General features: G+C 30.9%; 1 protein-coding gene across 1 annotated transcript in view; it reads right to left on the bottom strand.

The window, feature by feature from the left end:
- Positions 1-22,075, bottom strand: part of mbo (Nuclear pore complex protein Nup88) — a 104,818-nt gene that overhangs the window by 27,999 nt on the left and 54,744 nt on the right. The window contains exon 2 of the mRNA XM_088032973.1: positions 16,528-16,697. Coding sequence (XP_087889099.1) covers positions 16,528-16,697 — 170 coding nt within the window. The remainder of the gene's footprint in view (positions 1-16,527; positions 16,698-22,075) is intronic.

The raw sequence follows: 22,075 nt of genomic DNA, 5'->3' as shown, positions 1-22,075 counted from the left end.
TATTGCAAACTAAAAATAATGATCGCTTAAAATTGCGTTATTTTTGCGTTAAAACTGACATAATTACAAGGATTTATAAAAAAAATTGTACATTTTTCAGTCGTCCTAAAAAAGAAACTTCAAGAATTTGTATTTTTCACTCTAGAATTTCAAAATTTGGTAGAATTTGAGAGCAGGTCAAGAAAAATAATCACTCTAAATTGAGTTCTTTTTGAGTGAAAATTAACGTAATTAAAAAGATTAATTAAAAAAGTTGTAAATTTTTTAGTTGTCCTAAAAAGAAAAATTCTGGAAATTGTATTTTTTACTTTAGAATTTCAGAAATTTAGACTAAAATTAAAAAATTCCAAATTGTGTTTTTAAATTAATTTAATTAAAAAAATTTAAATTAAAAAAGAAACCGACAGGAATTATTTCACCAAATTTCATTAGTTTAGCACAAAAACTAGGGAAATTAGAACACATTTTTGAAAAAGTTGGAAAGTTTTAAATTGTCCTGAAAATCAAAAAATCAAAAAATTCTTAACTTTGTGTTTTTTGCTCTAGAATGCCATAATTTAGCGCAGTTGGAAAGAAAATCAGTAAAATTATTATAATTTACCTAAGTTTGGTTATTTTCGTGTTGAAAGTATGGCAAATATAAGGTTTTATCAAAAAGTTAAAAAAATTCGAGTCGTCCAAAAATGAAAATTGTAAAATTTGTCTTTTTGACCCTAAAATTTCAGAATTTGGCACACTTTGAAAACAAGACAAGAAAAGTATTTCCCCAAAATTTGGTTACTTTAGTTCTAAAACTACCACAATTACAAGGTTTTATCCAAAATCAAAAAAACAATTGACTAAAATTGTAAAATACAAAAATGTGTCTTTTTGGTTCTACAACTTTTTGTTTTTGTACAAATGAATATAAACTCAAGAAAAGTTACTACATCAAATTTCGATAGTTTACCATTCAAAATTTAGAATTTTTTTTATCTTCCTGAAACTAAAAAATTCACAAACTTTTAAACTATGGGCTTATTGCTCTAGAATGCTGTTTTTTGTCACAGTTGGGAAAAAAGGAATTTCCCCAAGTTATGTTTGTGTTGAAACTATGGCAATTATAAGGATTAAGTAAAAAAAAATTGAGTTAAACAATGGAAATTTTTGAAATTTGTTTTTTTGACTCTAAAATTTCATGATTTGGCACAGTTGAGAAGCAAGTCAAGAAAAGTAATTTCCGAAAATTTCGTTACTTTAATTCAAAAACCACGACAAATACAAGGTTTTATCTAAAATTGAAAAAAAAAGACAAAAATTGAAAATTTTCCAAAATCAGTGTTTTGGCTTTTTTATTTAGCACAATTAAAAAAGTTTAGGAAAAGTTACATAAGCAATTTTAAATAGTTTAGCGTTAAAACTAACGAAATTACAACGCTTTATTGAAAAAGTTGGCAATTCTTAATCGTTCTAAAAATCAAAAATAAAAAAAATTAGAACTTTTGAGCATTTTTGCTGTCAAATGCTATAATTTAGCACAGTTAGATAGAAACTCAGTAAAAGTAATTTCTCCAGGTTTGGTTAATTTAGTGTTGAAACTATGCCAATTTTAAAGCTTTATCGAGTAGAATTTTTTTTTAGTCGTCGAAAAAGTAGAAAATTCTAAAATTTATGTTTCTGACTCTAGAATTTCAGAACTTGTCATAGCTTAAAAGCAAAGTAAGTAAAACTGACATAATTTCAAAAATTAAAAAAAAAGGGATAAAGAAATTTTTTTTTTTTTAAGAAAAACTCTAGAAATTGTCGTTTTGACTCTAAAGTTTTAGAATTTGGCAGAGGTTAACAGCTAACAAAGAAAATGTGTCGCTTCAAATTGTGTTATTTTTGCGCTAAAATTGACATAATTACAAGGATTTATAAAAAAAGTGTGAAATTTTTGAGTCCTAAAAACGAAAATTATATAATTATTTTTATTTACTCTAGAATTTTAGATTTTGGACAGTTTGAAGGCAAACCAAAAAGAATGAAACTCCAAATTGCGTTGTTTCCGCAGTAAAACTAATAGAATGAGAAGGATTTATCAAAAAGTTTAAAAATTTTGACCACTCTTAAAGCGGAAAAGTCTAAAATTTGTTTCGTTTCTCAGCAAAGAGCTTTTTAAAGCTAATAAAAAGAAACTTTTCTTGACCTTGAACTGACTCCGACCCTAAAATCCGCGCCCTCCATAAAAATGACGGAGGCGCCTAATCTCTGAAATCCAAATCTCCTTAATCCGCCCCTGAACATATCGTAATTAGCACTCGACCGGTAAAGGAGTGAAAACGCGCGCACAGCGTCTCTGTTAAGTGACTGGGACATTAAAAAGTTAGGCGGCCGTGGCAAGGCTAATGGAAAGATGCGAACAGGAGACGGGCATTAGAATTAACACCGTAGAAATGATTATTTAGTGTTCACCCAGCGATGTCATCCCTCATACACTGCTCGCCACAAACCACAACTCCCCTGAACGCCCAATAACCAATCAGCGCGCCTGATTCCGATCACGTGTCCCCCATCACCGTGACGTGTCGCGTCATGATTGGTCAAAAGCGATCGCTCGCACGTTCCCCTCGTGGGTCGTGAGTTTTGTCGCGCAGCGTATAAACTCGGCAGGATCGTGCCGTCTAAGATTATCAACGCTTGAAATGAAAAGGTTGTTCTCTAAAAGGGTTGAAACACATATTGGTGGATAAACGACACCGTCGAGACTTCTTCACGTATCGGATGCGAGGGTGCGAAAAACGACGCAGAATTTAAGGTGGAACTTTTAATTTGTTGGAACTTAACGACTGACGAGAGGTCGTAAAATGAAGACAGAGTTATGGAGTTGAGATTTTTGTTCTTTTCAAATTAAATAAATACGTCTGTCTCTTGAGGATGGAGATTTTTTGTCCGACGGTGATCACATTCAAGCCACTAAATGGACGGGAAGAAGCTAATAAAGCACGGTTTACACGGAGGAAATTAAATTTCTTATTTGAGGTTTAAGCGGGATTGCCTTTTCGCCAATGAAATAACAGAAAGCGAATTCGGATTGGAAAAAAATTAAAATTTTTGGTTCGATTTCAAAGTAAAAATTTTTAAAATAGGTTCCTTTTTCCTAGAATAATTCCTAGAATTTTTCAATTTAGCACAGTTAAGAAACTATAAAAAGCAGTAAATTCCCTAAATCTCATAGCTGCAACGTAAAAACTGCCAAAAGTTACACATTTTAATTAAAAAAAAATTAGGAAAATAAAGACAATTTTTCGATTTTTCCGCTCTACAATTATTTTTAAACTATTTCGAAAAATCCTTGCTATTCTGTTAGTTTTAACGTAAAAAATTGCCATTCTTCGTTTCGTGGTTTCAAACTGTGCCAAATTCTGAAATTCTAGAGCCAAAAAGACCAATTCCAGAATTTTTATTTTTAGAATGACTCGAAAATTCCTAAATATTTTAAAAATCTTTTCTAATAATGTAAGTTTTAAGGCAAAGATATCGTAATTTGAAACAATCATTCTCCTTCACTTCTTAACTGCACCAAATTCTGACATTCTATAGTCAAAAAGACAAATTCTAAAATTTTTATTCTGTACGACTTTCGACAATTTCCAACATTTTTTATAATCCTTTGTAATTATGTCGAAAATATCGTCATTTGGAGCGAAGATACTTTTTAGATTGCTCTAAAACTGTGGCAAATTCTAAAATTCTAGAGCCAAAAACGCCAATTCTAGAATTTAGCGTTTTAGCACAACTCAAAATTTTCCTACTTTTTTAATAAATCGTTGTAATTATGTCAGTTTTAAAGCAGTTTAAAGCAATGCATCTTCTTGACTTGCTTTTAAACTGTGCCAAATTCTAAAATTCTAAAACCAAAAAAACAAATTTCAGATTCTTTTAGAACAGCTCATAAACTCTTAACGTTTTTATTTTAAAAATCTTTGTAATTATGTCAGTTTTAACGCAAAAATAACGTAATTTTAAGTTTTTATTCTTTTTGGTTTGTTCTCAAGTTGTGCCGAATCCAGAAGTTCTAAAGCAAAAAAGACAAATTCTAAAATTTTCTTTTTAGAACCCTTGTAATTATCTCAGTTTTAAAGCAAAAATAACGCAATTTGGGGAGAGCATTCTTCTGGGCCCTCTTTCAAACTGTGCCCAATTCAGAAATCTTAGAGTCAAAAAGACCAAATACAAAATTTTTCTTTGCGCCTCAACTCAAAAATTCTCAACGTTTTTTTGTCAAACTTTGTAATTATGTTACTTTTAACGCAAAAATAACGCAAATTAAAGTTGACATTCTCCTCGTATTTTTTTCAAACTGTGCCAAAGCCTGAAATTCTAGAGCAAAAAAAAGACAAATTCAAGAATATTCTTTTAGATTGACTTAAAAATTCCCAACTTTTTTTATAAATCCTTGAAATTACGTCAGTTTTAACGCAAAAATAACGCAATTTGCAACAGTCATTCTTCTTAGTTTGCTTTCAAAGTGTGCCAAATTCTGAAATTCTAAAGTCAAGAAGACCAATTTCAGAAAATTTATTTTTGGGACAACACAAAAATACCCAACTTTTTTAAAAACCCTTGCAATTACGTTAGTTTTAATGCAAAAATAAGCCAATTTGCAGCGATCATTCTTCTTGGTTTGGTTTTCAAGTGTACCAAATTCTGTAATTCTAAAGATAAAAACGACTAATTCCAGAATTTTTCTTTTTAGACCCACTCAAAAATTTCCAACTTTTTTTTATAAATCGCTGTAAATATAATAAGTTAGTTTTATCGCAAAAATAACGCAATTTTGAACAATGATTCTTCTTGACTTCCTTTCAAACTGTGCTAAATCCCAAAATTCTAAAGTCAAAAAGTCAAATTCCAGAATTTTCCTTTTATGACGACTAAAAATTTTCAACGTTTTTTATAAATCCTTTTAATTATGTTAATTTTAACGCAAAACTAACGCAATTTAAAGCAATAATTCTTATTCAGTTGCTTTCAAATTGTGCCAAATTCTAAAATTCTAGAGCCAAAAAGACCAAATCCAGAATGTTTATTTTTAAGATGACTCGAAAACTCCTAACTTTTTAAAAATTCTTTTCTCATAATTTAAATTTTAACGAAAAAATACCGCAATTTAAATCTTGCTACTTAACTGCACTAAATTCTGACATTCTAGAGTCAAAAAGACAAATGCCAAAATTTTTATTTTGTACGACTGAAAAATTTCCAACATTTTTTATAATCCTTTGTAATTATGTTCGTTCTAACGCAAAAATTACGGCATTTGGAGCAAGGATTCCTTTTAGATTGCTCTAAAACTGTGGCAAAATTCTAAAATTCTAGAGCCAAAAACGCCAATTCTAGAATTTTGCGATTTAGAACAACTCAAAAATTTAGTACTTTTTTAATAAATCGTTGCAATTATGCCAATTTTAAAGCAAAAATAACGCAATTAGAAGCAGTGCATCTTCTTGACTTGCTTTTAAACTGTGCTAAATCCTAACATTCTAAAGTCAAAAAAAACAAATTCCTGATTTTTTTAGGACGGCTTATAAATTCTTAACTTTTTTTATAAATCTTTGTAATTATCTCACTTTTAGAGCAAAAATAACACAATTTGGGGAGAGCATTCTTCTGTGCTCTCTTTCAAAGTGTGCCAAATTCAAAAATCTTATAGTCAGAAAAAGACTAAATTCAAAATTTTTCTTTGCGCGACGACTTAAAAATTCTAAAAGTTTTTTTGTATATCTTTGTAATTATGTTACTTTTAACGCAAAAATAACGCACGTTAAAGTTGTCATTTTCCTCGTATTTTTCTCAAACTGTGCCAAAGCCTGAAATTCTAGAGCAAAAAAGACAAATTCTAAAATATTTTTTTTAGGTTGACTCAAAAATTCCTAACTTTTTTTTATAAATCCTTGAAATTGTGTCAGTTTCAACGCAAAAAAAAACGCAATTTGCAACAGTCATTCTTCTTAGTTTGCTTTCAAAGTGTGCCAAATTCTGAAATTCCAAAGTAAAAAAGACCAATTTCAGAAAATTTATTTTTAGGACAACACAAAAATACCCAACTTTTTTATAAACCCTTGCAATTACGTTAGTTTTAACGCAAAAATCACCCAATTTGCAGCGATCATTCTTCTTGGTTTGCTTTCCAAGTGTACCAAATTCTGTAATTCTAAAGATAAAAACGACCAATCCCAAAATTTTTCTTTCTAGACCCACTCAATAATTTCCAACTTTTTTTTATAAATCGTTGTAAATATGTCAGTTTTATCGCAAAAATAACGCAATTTTGAACAATGATTCTTCTTGACTTCCTTTCAAACTGTGCTAAATCCCGAAATTCTAAAGTCAAAAAGTAAAATTTCAGAATTTTCCTTTTAGGACGACTTTTTTATAAATCCTTGCAATTATGTTAATTTTAACGCAAAAATAACGCAATTCTTCTTCATTTCCATTTTAAAACTTGACATTCTAGAGCTAGAAAGACATTTCAGAAATTTCCATTTTTGATAGTTTTAATTGCAGCCGAGGCAAACCGAGGCAAAATCTGCAGTCCGCAACTTTTCCAAATCAACTGGTCACTAACATTACCTAACTAGTGAGATAATTTGAACGAAATCTATCCGTGCGCCACCAAGAAGGCCCGTTTTTTCCCGAACCAGAATTAGCATAAATTTCGCTTCCTCGACTGATAACTAATCAAAAACTTTGACATATAATATGACGACGCGCCGTTATTTACATAATAACAGCTGTACGTTATGGCCTTTTTAACATTATTAGGTGTCTCTCTTTATTGTTTGTCGTGTACCAGAAGTCCTCAACTCGTCGATCTTGCGTTCGGTTTAACGACTGCACGTGTGCTGATTACCGGGGGCGGCATTGATGGCGCGAACGTTTCGAAAGGGTGACGATGGTCGAGTGTGTTTTACGATGAGTATTATGCAGATGAGTGGAATTGTTGGAGGTCGTCTTTTCGCCGTGTATATTTGGTACTGCTGTTAATCCGGTGTTATATTAGCGAAGTTTGTTGGGAATACATTACGTGGCCTATCCGCGCTTCCAAAGTGGCATTATTTAAAGTTCCCTCGTATAGAAATATTTTATAATTTATTGTAACTAAACGTTTGCTCCTAATTGCAGTTTGGGAAGTTCTCTCGTGCGGCTGCCACCGCCGCCTGCTAGAAGGTGCTCATCCCGGCGCCGCCACCACCTTGTCGCATGGTGGCTAATTACGAGCGAAAAATGCCGGAGAGTGTTTTGTTATTTCGGGGGTTCAATTATTTGTTATAAGTGGCCAAAATTTGCTACTTTAGATTGTGCGAAATTACAAAATTTTAGAGCAAGGAAGAGGATTTTTGGAAACTTCCTGTCTAAAATGAACCAAACATTTCTCGACTTTCCACTAAATTTCGGTAGAATTTGGAGCATCGGTTTCTTATCAGTGCAAAATTTCAAAATTTACTAAGTGGTCCGATAAAATTCCGGTTACTTGGGCAGATTTAATACCAAAATAGTAAAACTAGGAGAACATATTCCATTAGAACTGTTTTTTACCTGTGCAAAATTTCAAAATTGCTGATAAAAAAAAAGATTTTCGTTGAAACTAAAAATTTCCAGAAAGAGCTCCAAAAATGTTCCGTAACTTGAGCAGTTTTTGTTCCAAAATTCTGAAATTTAAAGTAGTTATTGCTCTAAATACGTTTCATTACAGTGCTAAATTTCAAAATTTTAGATAATTTTTTTTTAATTTGATTTTTATTGAAACGAAAAAATTCCACTTGGGTACCTTCTATTAAAAAATAATGAAATTTAGAGAAGTTATTGTTTAGACCTGTTTTATAAGTGTGATAAATTCCATAGGTTAATATCCAAAAAAAGAATTTCCTCAGTGGTTTTTTAAATTTTTGAAACATGGCCCGTTTAGATGCCAAAATAACGAAATTGGGTGTAAATTTCCTACTTTATTGTGCAAAATTTTAGAACCAAGATTTTCATTAAAAATAAAAATTCCCACAAAAATCCTTAAAATTCTGCAATTTGGCAGTTTTAATTCCAAAATAATGAAATAATTTGGAAGAGTTATTGGGCAAAATTGTGCTAAATCTTAAAATTTTAGACTCAAAAAGACAGAAAAAAAATTGAATTTCATTGAAAGTACAACATTCCAAAAAAAACAGGTCTAAAAACTTCCCTAACTTGGACAGTTTTCATTCCAAAATAACATAATTTGGAGAAATTAAAGCTGTACACCTGTTTTGTCATTGTGCTAAATTTCATAATTTTAAACTTAAAAAAGTAAAAAAAAATGATTTTCATTGAAACTCAAAATTCATAATTAGAGGTCTAGAAAGATTTCGTAAAATGAACACATTTACTTCCAAAATAAGAAAATTTGGAAAAATTATTCCTTTGGAACTGTTTTTGAATTGCACCAAATTTCAAAATTTTAAATCCAGAATTAAAATTTTAAGAAATTTTAAGGTTCATTGCTCCTGAGCTCCAAAAATGTTCCCTAGCTTGGGCAGTTTTTGTTCCAAAATTCTGAAATTTGAAGAAGAAGCTCTCTAAATATTTACATTTCTTTACCGTGATAAAATTCAACATTTTAGATCCAATTTTTTTTTTAATTTTGATTTTTATTGAAACGAAAAAATTCCACTTGAGTACCTTTTATTAAAAAATAATGAAATTTAGAGAAGTTATTGCTTTAGACCTGTTTTATAAGTGATAAATTCCATAAGTTAATATCCAAAAAAAGAATTTCCTCACTAGTCTTTTAAATTTTCGAAACATGGCCGTTTTGATGCCAAAATAACAAAATTATGTGTAAATTTCCTTCTAAATTTTAGAACCGGGAACACAATTTCATTAAATTTTGATTTTCATTAAAACTAAAAATTCCCACAAAGGTTCTTAAAATTCCTGCAATTTGGCAGTTTTAATTCCAAAATAATGAAATAATTTGGAAGAGTTGTTGGTTTAGACCTGTTCAAAATTGTGCTAAATCTTAAAATATTAGACCCAAAAGACAGAAAAAAAATTGAATTTCATTGAAAGTACAAATTTCAAAAAACACAGGTCTAAAAAGTTGCCTAACTTGGACAGTTTTCATTCCAAAATGATATAGTTTGGAGAACTTTACACCTGTTTTTTCAATGTGCTAAATTTCATAATTTTAAACAAAAAAAAAGTAAAAAAAATCGATTTTTATTGAAACTTAAAATTTCCATAAATAGAGGTCTAGAAAGATTCCGTAAGATAAACACTTTTAATTCCAAAGTAAGAAAATTTGGAAAAAATATTGCTTTACACCTGTTCTTAAATTGCACCAAATTTCAAAATTTTCCAACCAGAATGAGAATTTTAAGAAATTTTAATTTTCATTGGAACGAAAAATTCCAAAACAATTAAATTTGAAGGAGTTCTTGCTTTAGACCTGTTTTTTCACTGTGCAAAATTTCAAAATTTGAACTCAAAAAAAGTTTTGAAAATTTTAATTGAAACTAAAAATTCTGTAACTTGGGCAGTTTTAATTCAAAATTTATGAAATTTGAAACAGTTTTCGCAGAGAACCTGTTTTGTTAGGTGTGCTAATTCTAAAAATTTTAGACCTAAGAAAAGAATAAAAAATGGATTTTCATTGCAACCCAAATTTCCCAAAGTACTAAAAAATTCTGTAACTTGGCAAGTTTAAATTTTAAAACAATGAAATTTTGAAAAACTGGCAGTTTCGACCTGCTTTTTAAGTAAGCCAAATTTTAAAATTTTTCGTTCAAAATAAAATTGAAATTTTTTTAATTTTTATTGAAGTTTAAAATTTCCACTTACAGAGGTCCTAAAAAATTCTGTAACTTAGATTTAACTCCAAAATAGTTAAAATTGGAAGAGTAATTAATCTGCACATGTGTTTTACTGTGCTAAATTTTAAAATATTAGACTTAAAAAAATTTTTTTTTAGATTTTTATTGAAACTCAAAATTTCCTTAGACAGGAGCCTAAAAAACATCCGTAACTTTGTCAAATTTAAAGAAGTTATTGGTTTATACCTGTTTTTTTTCAATGTGCTAAATTTCTAAATTTTAGACCTAAAACAAAAAAATTCAAAAAACTTGATTTTCACTAAAGCAAAAATTTCCAGATATACAAAAAAATTACTTACTTCAGGAGTTTTCATTCCAATATTATAAAATTTGTAGAAATTATTGCTTTAGACCAGTTTTAAAAGGGTGCTAAATTTCAAAATAGTAGGCCAAAATAAAAAAAATGATTTTTATAAAAACTAAAAATTTCGACAGACAGAAGTCTAAAAAATGTCCATAATTTGACAATCTTCATTCAAAAACATTAGAATTTCCTGATGTTAATATTTTAAAATTGTGGAAAATTACAAAATTTTAGACCGACAAAAAAAAACTTCATTGAAACTAAAAATTCTAAAAAAATAATAAAGATTTTTTGATTTAGACCGATTTTTTAAGAATGCAAAAATTCAAAACTTTAAACCAACAAAAAAATTAAAAATAAGTTTGATTTTCACTAGGACAAAAAATTTCCTTAGACAGGTCTAAAAAAAAACCGCAATTTGGGCACTTTTGATTTCAAAATAATTAAATTTGGAGGAGTTATGTTGTACACCTGTTACTTAATTGAACTAAATTTCGAAATTTCATGTCCAGAAAAAAAGAATAGGAAATTAGGAAATTTGAAATTCCATTGAAACTAAAAATTCCAACAAGTCTAAATAAATATCCGTAACATAGGTAGTGTTTATAGAAAGATAATTAAATTTAGCTGAGTTAAAACTTAAGACCTGTTTTTTAAGTGTGCTAAATTTCAAAATTAGAGATGAAAAAAAAGAATATTTTATTTCAAAACTAAAATTTCCCAATAGTTACGTAATGTATATAAAATATATATAAAATAATAAAGTTGTTTACCGGAGGTTTGGAAAGGTTATTGCTTTAGATCTGTTTCTTTACTGTGTTAAATTTCAAAATTTTAGAAAAAAAAATTTTGATTTTCAATTAATTTTCATTCCCACAGACAGAGGTCCAAAATTATTCCGTGATTTGAGCAGTTTTCATTCTAAAATTATAAAATTTTAAGAAGTTATTGGTTTAGACCTATTTTTCAAGTGTGCTAAATTTCAAAATTTTGGACTAAAAAAAACATTTTTATTGAAACTAAAAATTTCTCGAGCCCGAAAAATCCGTAATTTTCGAGCTAGAAAAAGTACACACACCTTAAAATAGTTTTCACATATACAAGGGGTAAAAAAAACAGTAGATATAACCAAAAAATACTAAAATAACAAATTTGAGCGTTCTTTCGAACCACCACTACTCGCGACCGTGAAAACCCACCCCTAATCCGAAATATCGCAAATCACCGATCTGCCTCGCACATTCTCAAAGAGCATAAAAATAATTAACCTTTCCCCCGTGTCGACTCCACCGCTGTTCATTATGTCAATAAAATCCGATGCATTTCCGATTGACTTTCGAGTAAACGTTCCATCCCTTGCCCTCCTGCTAATTGTGGACGTGTGGCCGGGGATATGCAAACGTTGAACCGTCGATTTTTTATCTGCTCCGGCCAGCAGCGCTCGTGCTGAATGTGTATTTTTCCGTCTTTCCACGTTTTAGTGGTCCATCGGGACTGGCGATACACTCCTTTGAATTATGATATTTGGATACGCGCCGGTCGATAACAGTTTTAATTTTTCGGTATTTGTTCCGCGATATCCGTGATTTATCCCATTGGTCCGTCGAGCCGGATCGCGATAAATCTCGGCATGGCCACCGCCGATCTTTCGGATAAAGACGCGGAGGCGAGGAAAGCGAGAGATGGAGCGACGGCCGAGGGTTGGTATAGATTAATTAATGAATAAATAATAAAGTGTGCGGCTAGGTTTGATTATAAGATATAGTTGGCTGCGGTTGCCGCAGATAGGGGGCGTATTTTAACTTACTTTATTATGTATCAGGCACAGCTACCTTTGATGGCTCGCTTTATTGCTACAGCCGGTTGTTGATATACGTTGCGGATGCGACGGAATAACTGATCAGTTTTGTTGTCGATCTGCGTGTGAGGGCTCGTTAGCTATGCGAGGGGTGAGGGGAGAGACACAAACTACCCTCTAACGTCCTTCGGGGTTGCCAAATACAAGATTATACGCGGATACGGAGTTAGGAAATCTTGACGAAATTTTCACAAGAAGCAAAAAATTTACAGTCAGAGGACCAGAAAAACCATCCTAAGAAAGTCGACGAATCCGAAGAATTTCAGATTTCTAGAAAATCCGAACAATTAAAATTAAGGAAAGTCTTCTGGGAGATTCTATAGAATTTTAGAATCTCTGTCAAATGAGAAAAAGCTCTATTAAAAAATTCTGATTCTCATTGAAACTAAAAATTCAGTGACTTGAGCTGTTTTCATTCCAAAATAATGAAATTTAAGAGAGCTTTTGCTTTGATTGTCTTTTTTTACTGGGCAAAATTTCAAAATTTTAGACCCAGCATGAGTGTTTTAAGAAATTTTGATTTTCATTGAAACTTAAAATTTTCACAGGTCTAAAAAAAATCTGTAACTTGGGAAGTTTTACTTTCAAAATGATGAAATTCGGAAAGTTATTGCTACAGCCCTGATTTTTAATTGTACTAAATTTCAAAATTTAAAACCGAGAAGAACAATTTTGAGAAATTTTTATTTTCGTTGAACTACGTCAAAAAAAATACGTAATTTTGGTAATTTTTAATAAAAAAATAATGAAATTAGGAGAAGTAACGGCTTTAGACCTGTCATTTAAGTGTGCTAAATGTCAAAATTTTAGACAAAAAAAATTAAAAACCTTTATTTTCTGTGGAATTAAAAACTTCTAAAATAAGATCTAAAGATCACAAAAAAATCCGTAGCTTGACCAGTTTTAACCTCAAAGTAATGAAATCTAGAGGAGTTATTGGCTTAGACTGTTTTTAAATCGGTCAACATTTGAAAATTTTAGAGCCACACAAACCATTTTAGGAAATTTTAGTTTTCATTGGAACAAATTTTTTTTTCAGTGGTTCTAAAAAACTCAGAAACTTGAGCAATTTTAATTCAAAAATATTGAAACTTGGAGAAGTTATTGCTCTCAACCTGTTTCTTAACTGTGCAAATATTTAAAATTTTAGACCCAGAAAAAATTAAAAAAAAAAAATTGATTTTCATTGAAACTAAAAATTTCCACGAAAATGCTAAAAAATTCCGTAACTTGGGTAGATTTAATTTCAAAACAATGAAATTTGGAGGAGTGTTTGTTCTAAACCTGTCTCATAAGTGTGCCAAAATTCAAAATTAGAGACCTAGAGAAAGTATTAAAAAAGTTCTATTTTCATGGAAGCTAAAAATTCTAAGGGCTCCAAAACAATTCCGTAACTTAGGCAGTTTTAATTCGAAAATAATGAGACTTCAAAGAGTTGTTGCTTTTAAGTGTGCTAAATTTCAAAATTTTACCTGAAATTAAAATAAAAAAAAGAGATTTTCTTTGAAACTAAAAATTTCCACACGGGTCTAAAAACATGCCGTGCCTTAAGTAGTTTTCATTCGAAAATTATGAAATTTAGAGAAATTATTGCTTTACACCTGCTTTTCAATTTTAAGAAATTTTTATTTTGATTTAAGCTAAAAATGTCCTTAGTGGTCCTAAAAAAATCCGAAACTTGGGCAGTTCTAATTAAAAAATAATGCAATTTGGAGAAGTTATTGCTTTAAACCCGTTTCTTAACTGGGTTAAATTTCGAAATTTTTGGACCAAAAAAAATAAACTTTTTTTATTTTAAACATTTTTCACAAAGGTCCTAAAAAATTCCGTAACTTTAGCAAATTTAATTTTATAATAAAGAAATTTGAAAGAGTCATTGCTAAAGCCCTGTTTTTCACTGTGCTAAGTTTCAAAATTCAAAAAGACCGAATTCTTTTTTTAATTTTGATTTTCATTGAAACTAAAAATTGTGTAATTGAGCAGTTTTGATTTCAAAATTGGAAGAAGTTCGTGCTGTAAACCTGCTTCATCACTGTGCCAAATTTCAAAATTTTAGACTCAAAAAAAAAATTTGAAAAATTTTGATTTTCATTGAAATTAAAAATTTTCGCAGACTGGTAAAAAAAAACAGTTATCGTTTCGTTAAAACGAAAAATTTCCGGAAGCTCAAAAAAAACCGCAACTAAAGCAGCTTAAATTCCAAAAAATAATGAAATTTGAAGAAGTCATAAATTACGAAAATTTAGACCCAAAAAAATAATTTAAAAATTTTTGATTTTCATTGAAATCTAAAATTTCCAACAGAAGCATAAAAAAATCTGTAACTAGGGCAATTTTAACTCCAAAATAATAAAATTTGGAGAAGTTATTGCTATAGACTTGTTTTTTAATTGTACGAAAATTCAAAATTTCAGACCTATAAGTAAACTTTTGATTTTCATTTTCGGAGGACCAAAAAAATTCCGTAACTTGCGCAGTTTTAATTCCAAAACAATAAAATTTAAAGGCGATATTGCTTTAGTCCTGTTTTTTCACTGTGCAAAATTTCAAAATTTTGGAGTCAAAAAAAGTTTTGAAAATTTTAATTGAAACTAAAAATTCCGTAACTTGGGCAGTTTTAATTCAAAATTAATGAAATTTGAAACAACTTTCGCCCAGAACCTTTTTTTTAGGTGTGCTAATTTTAAAAAATTTAGACCTAAGAAATGAATAAAAAAATGGATTTTCATTGCAACCCAAATTTCCCAAAGTTCTAAAAAATTGTAACTTGGACAGTTTTCATTCCCAAATAATGAACTTTAAAGAAGTTATTGTCATATGCCGGTTTCTTAACTGTGCTAAATTTTAGCCCAACATTTTGTTTTTTATTTTGAAATCCATTGAAACTCAAAATTCTTAACGAACTAAAAAATGAGATACAAAGTTTAAATTCTAAAATAATGAAATATAGGGGAGTTGTTGCTTTAGACCTGTTATTTAAGAGTGTCAATTTTCAAAATTTTAGACACAAAAAAAAAATAAAAAAAAAATTATTTTCATTGGTACTCAAAACTCCCAGAGGTCTGAAGTAATCCGTAAGTAGAGCAGTCTAAATGTTAATATTATGAAATTTGGAGAAATTGTTGCATTAGACCTGTTTTCTAAGAGTGCTAAATTTCAAAATTTTAGACCAAAAAAAATATAAAAAATTTTGATTTTCATTAAAACTTGAGTAGTTTTCATTCCAAATTATGTAAGTGGAGAAAAAAAATATTGATTTTCATGGAAATTGAGAAGTTTATATTCCAAAATATTGAAGAAAATTGAAGAAGTTATTGCTCTAAACCTGTTTCTTAACTACTAAATTTCAAAAATTTAGATCCAAAACAAATTTAAAAATTTTCGATTTTCATTGAAATTTAAAATTTCCAACCAGAAGTCTAAAAATGTCTGTTGGAGAAGCTATTGCTATAGAACTGTTTTTCAATTGTGCTACATTTCAATATTTTAGACCAAAAAGAAATAAAAACATCTCATTTTCATTGGTACTCAAATTTCCCAAAAACCGAAAAAAAATCGCAGATTAAGCAGTTTAAATTGCAAAATAATAAAATTTAGATGAGTTATTAATTAGACCTGCTTCTTTACTGTGCTTAATTTTAAAATTGAAGACCTAAGAAATAACATTTTGGTTTTTTTTGATAAAAACTAGAAAATTTAAATGTCTAATGTTCTAAATTTCATTTACAGATGCCGTTTGTAAAATTGTGGAAAATTAGAAAAAAAAATATATTTTTTAAATCGTATGTTACAAATCTGATCCACAGATGTCGCTATTTCTGAAGTCAAAATTTGCAGAAAATTCGAGAACATTCTGTGATCTAAAAAGCAAAACAGTGCTTTAAGGAGTGTCTTAAAACATCGAAAACAATTGAAAAACAGTGCTATAATGAATCTATTAAAGCACTGAAAAGGAATTCGGAAGATTCTTAAGAACGAAGCTCTCTCCACACTCATCGCGAAGATGCGTCTTAGTCCACCCGCCCCACAATCACCTTCCCGCCCTTACCACAGCTCTATTTTTTCCTTTTTTCCAATTTCCGCAAAGCCATTCCGAGTAATTAACATTTCATCGCAGCATTCCGAAGCCGATGTTTGTCTACCTGCTCCCACACCTATTTAATTTCAACTGCATCCGCCGCAAAGTAAAAACCGCAGGATTCATTCTCCCGTTGATGATTCGAGCCGACTTTCGAAATTACCAAGAGAAAATATAATAACTCAAAAATAACTCATTCCGAGGATTCCGACGCAATAGTGAAACTAACCGAGAATCGCGATAAAAAAACGCAAAAAAATCGGCGGAAAGTAATTAGAAATATAGTGGTGGCTTGTTTAATGGCGTGTGAGAGCCGTTCCTTCCGCGCCGGTTTTGTTCGCTTCAATTCCGGCCAGATTCTGCGATTATGGGGATGATTTCCATGTTTTTTCTTTCTTTTCCTGGGGCTGGGGGTGCTTACCTGCAGTAGACGACGTCTTTGTTGTTTTCGAAGGAGCCGTATGGGGGGTAACGTAGGGGGAGCTCCATGACGAGGATCCCGGAAGAGCCGGCGACGACGAGGAGGGTGCTGGGGTCGTTGGCCAGGAGGAACTCGGGCTGGAAAAGAACGGGCAGAAGGGGCAGCAGGCTCTGAAACAAAAAACAAATGATTTCATTACAAGAGTAAGGAAGCTCGGGGGTTCGCTTGTTTCGCAGCGGGTAAAACAGATATCGGTTTTCGATGAGTGGGGGAAATGCTAATAGATGGCGGCACTAGGACTGGAATTTTATTGCTCTCTGATAGATTCATTGAAATTGATAATTATTTTCAAGAATTACATTTAAAGTTATGGCATATTTATAGTTTGGGATTCAGCGTGAAATTCTGGGTAAAATGAGAATTACTATCTTAAGTGCATTTAGAAAATGAGCCAGATATCGAGGTTTGTACAAATAGAAACTAAAAATTCAAGTTTAAACGATTCTCATTCCGTTAATGATCGCCGTACGTTAAATTGTCGCTCAGTTTTGGATTCTTCGTGAAATTCTGCGTAAAATGGGCATAAATAGTTTAGGATTGCTTTGAAAATAAGCGAGATTTGGAGCCTAATACATATAGAGACAAAAAATTCACCACTCGCATCTTTAAACAAACGCTTCTAATTCGGTTATTTATCTGAATCTGAAAAAATCCACAAAATTGTCGCCCACTTTTAGATTCTGCGTAAAATTCTGAGTAAAATGAGCACAAATACTTTAGGTTTACTTTTAAAATAAGCGAGATATCGAGATTTATACATGTATGAACGAAAAATTCACCCTCCGCCAATGTAAACGCTTCTAATTTGGTTATTTATTGACGTACTTGAAAATATAGCTCAGTTTTGGATTCACCGTAAAATTCTGCGTAAAATAAGCACCAATAGTTTAAGTTTACTTTTAAAATAAGCGAGATATCGAGATTTTTAGACTTAGGAACTAAAAATTCACCATCCGCAACTTTAAACCCTTTTAATTCGGTTATTTATTGACGTATGTGCATATTTCGATTTAGGGAGAAATTCTGAGCAAAATGAGCACAACAGTTTAAATTTGCAGTTAAAACAAGCGAAATATCAAAGTTTATACATGGAGGATCCAAAAATTGACCATCCGCAGCTTTAAACGCATCTAATTCGGTTGTTTATTCACGCACGTTAAAATGTTATATAGTTTTGAATTCCTCGTAAAATTCTGCGTAAAATAAGCACCAATCATGTAAGTTTGCTTTGAAAATAAACGAAATTTAGAAATTTTTACATGTAGGATCGAAAAATTTACCATCTCCAAATTTAAACGCTTCCAGTTCGATTATTAACTGACGTACGTAAAAATGCCGCCCAGTTTTGAATTCAGCGAGAAATTCTGCGCAAAATGAGCCTAAAAAGTTTAAGTTTGCTTAAAAAATAGGCACAAAATCGAGGTTTTTACATATAGAAACTAACAATTCACCCTCCGCCACTGTAAACGCTTTTAATTCGGTTATTTATTGACGTATCAGAAAATGTCGCCCACTTTTGGAATCCACGTAAAATTCTGCGTAAAATGAGCATTAAAATAGTTAAAGTTTGCTCTTAAAACAAGCGAGATATCGAAGTTTATACATTAAGAAGCGAACAATTCACCATCCGCAACTTTAAACGCTCTTAATTCGATTGTTTAATGACGTATGTAAAAATTTCGCGCAGTTTTAGATTCAGGGAGAAATTCTGCGCAAACTGAGCACAATAGTTTAAATTTGTAGTGAAAACAAGCGAGACATCAAGGTTTATACATGGAGGAACCAAAAATTCACTATCCGCAACTTTAAACCTTGCTAATTTGGTTATTTATTAACGCACGTAAACACGTCACGCAGTTTTGGATCCAGCGTAAAATTCTGCGCAAACTGAGCACGAATTGTATAAGTTTGCTTTAAAAATAAGCCAAATTTCGAGGTTTTTACATATAGAAACCAACAATTCACCCTCCGCCAGTGTAAACGCTTTTAATTCGGTTATTTATTGACGTATGTGAAAATATCGCCCACTTTTGGAATCCACGTAGAATTCTGCGTAAAATGAGCATTAATAGTTGAAGTTTGCTACTAAAATAAGCGAGATATCGAAATTTATACATTAAGGAGCGAAAAATTCATCATCCGCAACTTTAAATGCTTTTAATTCGGTTGTTTATTGACATTCATAAAAAAGTTACACTGTTTTGAATTCCTCCTAAAATTCTGCGTAAAATGAGCTCAAATAGTTTAAGTTTGCTTAAAAAATACGCAAGAAGTCGAAGTTTTTATATACCTATAGGAACTAAAAATTTACCATTCGCAATTTTAAAAGCTTCTAATTCCGATATTTATTGACGTACCAAAAAATAACGCGCAGTTTTGAATTTAGGGTAAATTCTGCGCAAAATGAGCATCTATAGCTTAAGTTTGTTCCGAAAATAAGTGAGAAATCAAGGTTTATACATGTAGGAACGAAAAATTCACCATCCGCAACTTTAAATGCTTTTAATTGACATACATAAAAAAGTTGCACTGTTTTGAATTCCTCCTCAAATTCTGGGCAAAATGAGCTCAAATAGTTTAGGTTTGCTTAAAAAATCGAAGAAGTCGAGGTTTTTGTACACCTATAGGAACTAAAAATTTACCATCCGCAACTTTAAACGCTTTTAATTCAGTTTTTTAAGTACGTATGTCAAAATTTCGGCCAGTTTTAGATTCAGCGAGAAATTCTGCGTAAAATGAGCACCAATAGTCTAAGTTTGCCATTAAAACACCCGAGGAATCGAAGTAACTAATCGTTGGACGTTGATAAAAACTTCCTGACACCCTTGAAAAATCTTAGATTTCAAAAAACTCCGATTTTATTGGACCACCCCGTACATTCCCGCCCTTTTCCCCGTCGACCCGAAACTGATAGACCTCCATCAGTAGCGGAATAATCAAAAGTGCCTCAGAATGATTTGCATAGGAATCACATCTGAGATAACGACAACCCTTGCGACACTCGCCGTTATCAGAACGTTGATTGGCCCCCATTTTAATCGGTCCAAAGTGCCTCCCCCGCGCGCCACCCCCACGGCCCATTATCGCGTCGATTTTTCCGAAAATTCCAACCCCGTCACGAGCTTTTTAAGAAATTACGCGTGTCGCTGATTTGTCCGCACGTTATCTAAACATGGATTTTTTAATATCGCTAATAACTCGCCGCAAATATACCGAGCGTTCGTGCCGTTCCAGCGCGTGCGGAAGGAGAGAGAGCGCCGGTGATGACACTTGTTTCGTCTGGTTTTTCGATCGGTATGAATAAAACATGTAAAATTTGTCACAGTGGCATGTAGTATTAATCGAGGGTGTGGCGCAGCCATTACCGGCAATACTAATCAGTTACCATATTTAATTTTTAGTGGGCACAGCGCCATCGCATGCATAAACATACTTAATTACTGTCAGATATTGAACTGGTCTTGCTGCGTTACATCGCTTTCCACTTTGTAAAAATATTGTTCGAATTCATCGCGGAAATGCGAGAGGTCTATTTAAGAACCGGGGTGATCATTGAAAAATTGTAGAAGGCTGGGAGTTCATTGCGAAGGTGGTGGTAGCACTGGAAAAACAATGGAACGGTGCGCGGGTTTGAGTGACGTTTTGAACGTCAAGAAAGTGTAGAATTTTAAAATCAAGGCCACCAAGTTTTGAATTTTCGGTGGGACCAAAAATGGAAAATTTCCAAAATTTGAATTTTTCTTTTTAAATTGCTATTATTTATCTCTAAAGCAATAAGTTCACCAAATCTTATAGCCGTATTGTCAAAACTGCCCAATTTAAAGCATTTAAAAGAAAATTTTGAATTGTGTTCGTCTGACAACTGAAATTTTCAAAAATTTTAAATTTCGGTTCCAAAATTTTTGTAATTTACAACGATCTATAAACATCTATAAAGCATTAAGTCCACCCCATTTTATAGTCTTAATGTCAAGATTGCCAGATTTGGAACATTAAAAAAATGAATTTTGAGTTCACCTACAAATAAAAAAAATATATAAAATTCCTCCATTTTGTTGTAAAATTCTAAAGTTTCGCACACTCTTTGGAGACCTATAAATAAACAAAATTAACAAATTTCAATACTGTAACGTTAAAACTTTCGGAGTTACGAAATTTAAGAAGAATTTAGAACTTTGAGTTTGTCTTACAAGTAAAATTTTGAATTTTAACTTTCTCCTAGAATTGAAAAATTCTAAAATTTCTCCTTTTTGTCTGAAATTTTTGAAATGTTTCACACTCAGTGGTGGTCAACAATGGAAAATGTCGACCAAATTTCAAACTAGCCAGAGTTCCGGAACTTGCAAAAAAAATTTTGAGTTCGACCTTCAAATAAAAATTTCCAAAATTCGCATTTTTTGTTCTAAATTTGTACAATTTAGTACATTGTATTATAGGCTCAAAGGTACTAATAAGCCCACCAAATTTTATCATTTTTATGTAAAAACCGTTCGATTTAGAAAAGAACTACAAAATTTTGAGAAAAAAAAATCGCGTTTGTCTTACAAATGAAAAATCCTTAATTTTGGCTCAAAAGTTTTATAATTTACTACTTTTTATAATCGTCTCTAAAGCAATAAATCCATCAAATTTAATAGTCAAAACTGCCGGAATTGGAGCGTTGAAAAAAATTAAGTTTTGAGTTTTCTCTGCAAATAAAAAATCCTTAAATTCTTATATTTTGTGGTAAAATTCTGAAATTTCACACATACATTAGTGACCTATAAAAAACAAAAGTACCAAATTTCATTTCTGCAATGTTAAAACTGTTAGAGTTAAGGAAGTTAAAAAGAATTTTGAATTTTGAGTTCGTCTTACAGGTGAAATTTCCTAAAAATTTTAATTAATTATAAATTTTGCTTCAAAATTTTGTAATTTATTACGTTCAATAAACGCTTCTAAATAAACAAGTCCACCAAATTTTATAGCTTTAAGATAAGTCAAAACAAAAAAAAATGACTTTTGAGTTTGTCTAACAAAGGAAAAATTCTAAAATTCGTAATTTTGGTTTTTAGATTTTCAAAATTAATACTTTTTACAATCGGTCTTTAACCAATAAGTCCACCAAATTTTATAGCTTTAATATCAAAACTGTCTGATTTAGAACTTTTGAAAGAGACTTTTAAATTTTCTCTGCGAAAAAAAAATCTAAATTTCCTCCATTTTGGTCCAAAATTCTAATATTTCGCACACTTATTAAAGACCTGTAAAAATAAAAAAAGATCAAATTTCAACGGTGTAACGTTAAAGCTGTCGGAGTTACGAAATTTAAGGAAAAATTCGAATTTAAAGTTCTAAAATGCTTTATTTCTTTTCCAAAAATTTCTAATTTAATACGTTCTATTTACGTCTCTAAAGAAATAAGTTCACTTAATTTCATTACTCTAATGCCAAACTGCTGGATTTAAATCTTTTATTAAAAATTTTTCAATTTTGAGTTTCTCCTACA

This window comes from Gnatocerus cornutus, chromosome 3 (assembly GCF_029298725.1).
Source record: "Gnatocerus cornutus isolate USDA-ARS CGAHR chromosome 3, icGnaCorn1.1, whole genome shotgun sequence".
Lineage (NCBI taxonomy): Eukaryota > Metazoa > Arthropoda > Insecta > Coleoptera > Tenebrionidae > Gnatocerus > Gnatocerus cornutus.
The sequence above is the reverse complement of the archived record's forward strand: the minus strand, read 5'-3'. Positions and strand labels throughout refer to the sequence as shown.